The sequence below is a fragment of the Centruroides sculpturatus genome, unplaced genomic scaffold (assembly GCF_000671375.1).
Source record: "Centruroides sculpturatus isolate CEXI.00-Female unplaced genomic scaffold, Cexi_2.0 scaffold429, whole genome shotgun sequence".
In the NCBI taxonomy this organism is placed as follows: domain Eukaryota; kingdom Metazoa; phylum Arthropoda; class Arachnida; order Scorpiones; family Buthidae; genus Centruroides; species Centruroides sculpturatus.
In genome coordinates, this window is record NW_019384784.1 from 47,116 (window position 1) to 56,218 (window position 9,103).

Below are 9,103 nucleotides of genomic sequence, written 5' to 3' on the forward strand. Positions count from 1 at the left end.
TCGTGAGGATGTTTCAATCGAGTCTTTGGCAATGTTTCGCAGCAACAAAGCCGAGTTTTTGCGTCGATTCATAACCATGGATGAAACATGGGTCCATCACTTCACACCTGAGACGAAAGAACAGTCGAAACAATGGACTGAAAGGGGAGAATCAGCTCCAAAGAAGGAGAAAACAGTTCCATCTGCTGGCAAGGTCATGGCGTCAGTTTTTTTGGATGCGCCCAGGAAAAGCAATCAACGGCAAGTATTATGCGAACTTATTGCAGCGCTTGAGTGATGAAATCAAGAAAAACCGGCCACATTTGGCGAAAAAGAAAGTATTGTTTCATCAAGACAACGCACCAGTTCACACATCCGTTATTGCAATGGCCAAAATGAATGAGTTAAGGTTCAAATTGCTTCCTCACGCACCCTATTCGCCAGATTTAGCCCCCTCGGATTATTTTCTCTTTCCGAACTTAAAAAAATGGCTTGGTGATAAAAGATTTGCCAATAATGAAGAGGTGGAGTTTGAGGTTGATGGCTATTTTGAGAAGCTCGACGGTTCTCACTATAAACAGGGGATCGAAGCTATTGTACATTGCTGGAAAAAAGTGTATCGAGCTAAAAGGAGATTATATTGAAAAATATAAATATGTTTTACCAAATTTTTTGTCTTCTTTGTTAGGTCGGGTACTTCTGGGACTACCCTCGTAGAAAAAATAAGACAAATAATAAAGTTGCCTTGTATTTACAGGATGACTACTAAATATTTTAAAATTAATTTACATATATTTAATATGACAATCTTGTCATAATATACTTCAATATCCATTGTCTATCCGAGTACAATGAAAACAAATTGGAGACAATAAAAATGCTTTATTCAACAATATTCTTTTTTATAAATTATCAAAATACATTTTATTAACTTTAAGCCCTCTTTAGTTAATCTTTAGTTAAGAAGGTTATAGCAATAGTCTTAGAGAAACGACACTTCTCTGACATTACAACAATACCAGTACACCCGACATGGTAAAAGGATTGAAACGCTATAAAATTTATTTATTAAGATTATCCTTCTTTACTGAACTTTGACAAAAATTTAGTAAAGGAGGATAATCTTAAGAAATAAATGCTACAGTACGTTATTCCAAAACATTTTCTTTTCCTAAGTTTGAAATAACTCGTACCTTGTAAGTCTTAACATTTATATATACAGTGTTTTATCAATATTTAGAAAACTAAATAAATTATATCCGTCAACACTTGGGCAATCTGCCTAGAGGGAATGCCTTCCGGGAGGTCTTTTTTAAAGGATAACTAGCCCCTATTTTGGTGTTACAGACGTGGAGAAAAGCCGGAAAACTCCACGTGGTCAGCCCGTCCGAGAGAGGCTCGAACTCCCCGTGTTCAGGGAACGAAGACCGCTTGGCCACTGGCGGGCCCTTTAAATTATGATTTAACATCAACTCAGCGCTCCCATAAGATGGAACTGTTACATTTCGGTCTAAGTTGGCCTTGAAAACAAGGAATGTTTTTTTGTTTTCAAGACCAAGTTTTAGCTAACATACAACACGGATGCACGGAACGGTAGACAAATATCGTTCATTAATTCCTTTTAAATTTGCAGAATAGACTAGACCTAGAAGTCACGAATTTTCTGTTGTTTGTTTAAATGGAATTTGGGTCAATTTGGTGATTAGGAAAAAGCCAATCTAACACTTTCTCAAGTGTCCCAATGTACGGGCGCCCTGTCCACCAAAAATTGACAACGACTACCGGGAAATCCGTTCAGATAATCCGCTTTACTAGGCAACGCGCCCGTTTTATACATATGGCAAAATGAGTATTAATTATACATAATGTAAGAATTGTACGTTTTGCAACAGGTTTAATAGAATTTTGGAATGATCATTCGATTTTAAATCAGAATGAACAATAAAAGCATCCGGACTTTAACCACCATCGAAATGAATACTAAACAATACCCGTATAAATTATTTTAATTATTTTCTCGAATAATATAATTTTAAATTAAAAATTAAAATACAAATATAATCACGGTTAAATGATAAATTAAAATTCTTAAATATAGTTTTGATTCGGTAAGATGACGTATACAAACAAAATGGCGGAGGACATCGCTGTGTTGCAACAATTTGAAAACGATGGTTTGTTTATATTTTAGTAAAATTGCATTATTTGATATTAATACGCGTCACAATAAACTCGCACGTATTTATTTAAATTATTGGATAAGTAATACAATGCTTTTCGTTCAACAGATATATATAAACAGTTCCTAACTAAAGACTTTGATGTGAAAACTGTCACTTCAAATGCGGTTCAAGAAGTTTCCATAACAGAGAATTTAAATAAGTTATCACTTGGGATAGCATTGCTTGATAAAGAACTGCATGATCAGGTAATTTATTCTTAAGAAGTGCCTAAGGGTGGAAGAATTTGGGAAAATTGTATCATTATACACTATGGGTCCCTCCACACACAACCCTGAGTAGTTTAATATAATAAGCTTTTATTGGAATGTCTGACAGACTTATAAGATGGTGGAAGCAAATGGTACTAAATAAAGTTCTATAAATACTTTTGCAGGACTTTATTTAAGCTATTTCAATGTCATGGGGTTCTTGGACTATTAGACACATAATTAAAGGGGAGGAGGTTTGCCAAAATTATATTATTGCACATAACGGAGAGGGAGGGTTCAAAAGTGACTCAAAAATTGTATATATAGTTAATGGATGGTCCAGGTCAAGTGTAGCTTTACGGATGACAAATATAACATTTTCAAACTGTATGTAAGAAATATAAGTGTATGCTAGTACTTTTGATGGTTAAATGCTTACATACAGATATATAAAAAAAAAAGCAATTTGAAAGTTGTTTGTTTTTATAACTAAAGATGGCAACGCATGTTTTAGGTACCCATAGGCCTCGTCTTGTGTCGCTGTTGGTTGCCGTTTAAGAAAATGGACCATTACTTTTTAGTCACTTTTTTAGAATTTAATTCAAAATTTAATAAAATAAGTATTTTTATATAATTAACCATTAGTCATTACAGTTAAAAGTTCTAATTAAACAATGTAATTAACAATATTTTACATTGTGTCATTATCTGTCAGGATAGTTTATATTTATATTCAGGACTCAATAAGACATATGTGAGGAGCAGAGACATGCTGTTTGTAGTAGAGTTTAGGTGAAACCATTTATTATTTTGATATTTATTTGTTAATAATATGGTATGGTAGAACTTCAATTATGCAGATTGTTATTGTGAAGCTAAATGCAAATTTTTTGTGATGAAATATAATGTATTCGTTGACAAAGCAACAAACTAATTTGAATTTTATACAGGTATAGCATATTTATTAATTTACTATTGATTGTAATACAATATACATAAACTTTTAAATAGTTTAAGTAGAAATGTATATAAAAATAGACTTTACATTGTGATAATAGTCTAGTATCCTTAAACAGAAATTGAAATATCCAGATTTTCTGCATATCCATATGGCTGTCAGCCTCAATTAATCTGGATAATTGGAGTTATATTGTATTATTCTTATGTATTCATATCAAAGATTATTTTGGTATGTATTTGTTTTAGTTATTGTATACTTTTACTTTGTTTCCCCACTTAGTTTGTTCCTTTAATTGAGCATCACACATTACTATGGATATTTGTATATTTGATCTTTTGTGCCTTCAAATATTAGTTGGTGCTTCAGTTTTAATTTAATCCATGGTTGGGATAATCGTCTTTTATAAAATAAAGTTTTTTCAATAATCAATTAGACATTTATTATTATTAGTCTCTTTTTAATCACTTTCAGTCACTTTTTCACTTTTACTTAGTAAATTGGAGTGTGAGTCCTGATACTGACATTTTGATGCCTTGAAAGCCCTACTGTTGATCTCAATATTCATAATATTTGTTGTGGATTAAGTTTTTTGCTTATTTTTATTTAACTATTAAAATATATAATACAATAACTTATTAAAATAAAAAAATTGTTTCAGGTTGCATATCATTATGAAGATCTTTTATCACAAGCAAATGGAATTGAAACTCTGGAAGGAGTTTTAGAAAAAGTACATGGCAGAATTCAAACTCTTCTAACTGCTACTGAAAGGTATGCTTTCAAAATTTTCTATTAATCAAATATGAAAATAGTAGTAACTTAGTAGTAGGTTTAACTTAGAAACTCAACATCAAATATAATATAAATTATAGGTAATTTATTCATTGATGTTAACAAAATGTAATAAAACCAAACTAAAACATTTAAAAGTTTATACTAGTACTTTTGGTGGTTTTCACATCTGTCATCCTCAGAAGTTGAAAGTCAAACAGCTCATTATAGCTTGGAATAATTTACAAATTAATCTGAGTAAACAGAATGAAAACATGAATGTTATGATTTACATAATTTTAAAGAAAATTGAATTAAAAAATATATATATATTTAAAATTAAAACTGGTAACTGAAATTAAAACAGATTAAAACAGTAACGTGTGAATAATTTATAAGTACAAATGAAAGTGCTGAGTCAACAAAATTACCTAACCCAGAATGCCAACTGGTAGTTTATATAACAAAAACACAAGTTAATCCTCAAGTAAGTAGTTTATAAAGAGATACCCAATGTCCTGATAGTTCTAAAATAGTAGGGTTACATGACTTGTTGCTGATAATACATAAAGCTTCCCATATATAAAGTAATTTCTACTTGGTTGTCTAAAGTACTAATTTAGTACAGTATATTTTTAATGTTTTAGTTTTGGATTATCAAATTTCATTAGCGTTGACAAGTAGAGTTGCCTGTTATTTATATTTATTTTTGAATTTTTATTAATTTTATAGGTTACGTTCTAAGCTTATCGAGCCATATAATAAAGTAGCCACTCAAACAACCATGCTTGTCAGATTGCAGATGACCTGTGATCTACTCCGACGTATTATTAGAATTTTGCATCTTAGTGGTCGCTTACAGACTCAACTCCAGGGTGGAGTGAGAGAAATAACAAAAGCAGCACAGTGTCTAAATGAATTAGGTAATTGAAACACTAATTTACATATTGGGCTGGATGGTGAAAAATAGCAAAGTGAGGTAAGCTTGATAATGCCACCCTATTATGTATGAAATTAATAATAGGAATAAAAACTTAAACTGTTGCACCTTTACAACACATCCGTACATTTTTGTTTTTATGGTGAAATATTCAAAGTACTTTTAAGAAGAGGGTTTATTAAGAAAAATGCCACCCAAAGCTGTCACCTAACTGCCTTTATGCTACCATCCATCTCTCTTTAAGGATGTATTTTGCATTTTACTGAATATTTTAATTTTAAAATTAGGCTATTTAATGGAAAATGTTGATTTGTCTGGATTGGAGGTGATTGAAAAGGATCAAAAGTTAATCAAAGATGCAAGAGTTCAAGTTGAAAAACAAGCAAAGTTATTATTAGAAAAAGGAATGGAAACTCAGGTAAATATATTTGAAAAAATACATATAATATATAGTAACTGTTTACTAATTTTAAAATTTTTCTAGAATCAAGCTCAAGTAGCTACAGCTCTCCAAGTTTTCCACAATTTACAAATTTTACAACCATCAGTGAATGAAGTAATTAATCAAGTTTTGACAAAATTAAGAGAAAATATCAAAACAGCTTTAGATATTAAATTATTAAGTCAGCAACCAGGAAACATGCCAATAAAAAGTATTTATATTTATGAAAATTATTATTTTTTATGATGATTTCAGTTATTCATGCAGCAACTGTAGCTAAATTAAAACCCTAAATATTTTTGTTACTTGCAGATGCTCCTGGTCGTGCAGCAATACCGACTATAGGGAATTCTGCATCATTTCGAGCCACATTATGGACAAATATGGAAAATCTTATGGACCAAATATATACAGCTTGTAGTCATGTAAGTTTGACTTGATTTATGAAAATCATTTGATCAAATACTCTATCTCTGTATGCCAGGAATTGATTTTCTTTACTCATTTACAAATACAGTATATACATACACTGCTGTTGTTATTGAATTCTAGAACCTTAAATAAGAACATTTTAAACACCCAAAATTAGAATTTAATATCCTACTTAGTTATTGTGTTTGGTTCATTTGACCTGTTTGATAGTTCAGATTATTCATAACTTTTTAAATAAGGTAGTAAGAGACTAGAAGTATGTATTCTTGAACAATTTAAAACAAATAAAACCAGTGATATATGATTAATTTTGCTGATATGATTGTGTTTGTCATACTTAATGATATCACTGAGTATGTTGCCTGGTAAAAAGGCTTTTAGTAAGTACTCAATTGTTTAATTTTAAGTGAGTTAACATTAATTAAATTTTTAAAAAGCAGGCAAATTTATAAAACAAAAATTAATCAAATTACTAACAAAATTTATTTTATCTTTTGTGAGAAATAATGCTAAACAATTTCTATAGTTATGTTGCAAAAGAAAAAAGTGTTGCAATTAACCAAAAATATTGTAATTAAGGGTTCAAAAAGTGCAGGCAAAATTAAATAAATTATAAAAACTAAAACTAAATTAATACTAAATAAATTAAACCTAAAAATAATGATTTAAAAATAATAAAGTAGTAATTAAAATTTTATCCTTTACACCAACTGAAACCAAAACTTATTAAAATCAAATCAATTAAAAATTAAAACGTTTTTAAAAATAGTTTAAATGTTGGGCTTTGAAATTTTAAAATTGTAAATCAAATTAATTTTTAAATTTATGTTATTTGTGTGTGGCTATGACAGAACATTTTGCTTTTAATATATATACACACATAAATTATTAAAAATAGTACAAAAACTAAAACTAAATCTGTATTCTGTGTATAGTATCACCAAAGATTATTATTGAAAATTCAAACTTAAAGAATAGATGTTAAGGAAGCAAATGAATAGCCATCTCTTCCACTCCAAATCTGAATTAAAAGTGAAGTCTTTTTGTGTATCCTTCTATTCCTACAAAGACTCTCCTTCCCTTTGTTAACCCTTTCCACAAATTTATATCAGTATGCAGAGGAAGTTAATGGGTGGGTGGTCTTTTCAAGGAATGAATTGTAGACCCCACTCGACACTTTTTTTTTGGTAAGTGTTGATTTTGGTGGGGACTGAACATTTTGCTTTTAATATATATATAATATACAGATATGCAAATGTCCATCTACAAGTTTGCTGTGATATTAACAGAAAACCTCTTAGATTTGATATCAAACTAAATTCATATGATCATCATGGGTTTGATCATTGACCATGAGGTCACCAATTTAATGTCCTGCTATGCAATAATATTCAGCAGAAATTAGGAGGTTCCTTCAATGACTCATATCCATAACATGAAACATGTTGGATGTTTCATGTGATGGTCATTGTGTATGGTGAAACACTCATCTGCAGTGAAATATTTATGCCACTTATTTTGACTAATTACAATAAATATAAGAATATAACAATTATTTCGTTAAATTATTGAAATTATGAAAATATGTGTGTATAATTAAATATATTTTATATATTGCTTATTAATTCATTGCAGTTTTTGTCATTTTGTAAGAAATTCTTCTAAGCAACTTCCACAGAGGAATAGTTCTAAAGAATCAATAAATATTTCCTCTATGACATGAGTGATATCAAAATCTTAACAGTGCAAGATTGGTAAAAGAAAGATTGGTAACATGACTATAGAAATTCATATGACAAGTTGAAAGTGACAGAATTGACTAGATTGTGTGTAGCCTAATACAGGCTGGATAACCAAACCAATAACAATGCACATTAAATGAAATGGACTATGTAATCAGTTTGCTTATACAGCTAAGCCAGTACTAGGCAACACACATTGTGACATCAGCTTGATATGCATATATAAATACTGTATATTAAATTACTCATTACAAATAATCTTGGGGTAGAATGAAATTTTCTTTTGTACCTTGTAGAAGTTTGCAGTAGCAGTATAAACACAAACTATTAATAAGTTACATAAAATTATGAATTCAACTGTTTGTTTATGAATTTTTTCCTTCAAAATACATTTTAATAATATGAAAATAAATTAAAACTTTTAATTATATCAAAACAAATTAGCTATAATGTAATTTTAGAAATCCATTTTACAAATTTAGATTCAGCATCTGCAGAAAGTACTTATTAAAAAAAGAGATCCAGTAACCCATGTTTGTTTTTTAGATGAATTGAAAAAGGTAAAATGTGTTTACTTTAAAATATTTAATCATCTAAAGATATGTTATTTAAAAATGAAATTTTTATATTTAGGATCAAGATAGTGATATTGTACAGAATTTTTGGGAGATGATGACAGAAATTTTAACTAAACAATTTGCTGATGCTGCAAAAGGTAAATATTTGATTTATCAAATTGTCTGATTCTGATATCAGGTACAAAGCATGGTGCATCAATTTCAGAATCAACATTCATCAAACAGGCTTTTGAAGGAGAATACCCCAAACTATTACGTCTACATACTGATCTGTGGAAACGATTACAGCAGTTGAATGCAATATCTCAGACCAGTATTGAAGCTGTTGTGAGTTCTCAGGATACATGTGATGAATCTACTGCAACTTTAATGAATTTCAGGTAAATTGGTTAGAAATTTAACAAATGTTTCCAATTTACCTGAAATATATCTGGAAATAATTTTTATTAGACCAGATCAAGCTCTTCATGCAACTTTAATTCCATTTGAAAATGCATATCTTTCTCGTTCTCTCTCCCGTCTGTTTGATTCTGTGAATGTTGTATTTTCGGTTGGAAGCCAAGACGCACCAACAAAAGACGACGTAGAAAACATCATAAAAACTATATTTAGGTAATATCGTTTATAAAAAGTAATATAAATGAAATAAATTGTAAAGTTTTGAATATGTTTAGTGAATTGAATGCAGCAAATATCAATTCCACTCTGAGTCAGATCATTGCAAAAAATGTAGCCAAAACTGTCCAGCTATTTACTGTGAAATGTGAACAGCTCGTAAGTATGACACTTAGTTTCACTTAAAGTAATTTATCCAAATTTAAAATGAT

General features: G+C 29.7%; 1 protein-coding gene across 1 annotated transcript; it reads left to right on the forward strand.

Moving 5' to 3' along the window:
• The first annotated feature begins 2,080 nt into the window (after positions 1–2,080).
• On the forward strand, positions 2,081–9,044 carry LOC111629238 (conserved oligomeric Golgi complex subunit 5-like). Its single transcript, XM_023373118.1, has 11 exons — positions 2,081–2,153; positions 2,268–2,407; positions 4,030–4,142; positions 4,875–5,065; positions 5,370–5,500; positions 5,567–5,735; positions 5,837–5,949; positions 8,181–8,258; positions 8,332–8,413; positions 8,482–8,656; positions 8,727–9,044. The coding sequence occupies exons 1-11, from the start codon at positions 2,093–2,095 to the stop codon at positions 8,890–8,892; spliced, it is 1,419 nt and encodes a 472-aa protein (XP_023228886.1). The 5' UTR covers positions 2,081–2,092; the 3' UTR covers positions 8,893–9,044.
• The last annotated feature ends 59 nt before the right edge of the window (positions 9,045–9,103 follow it).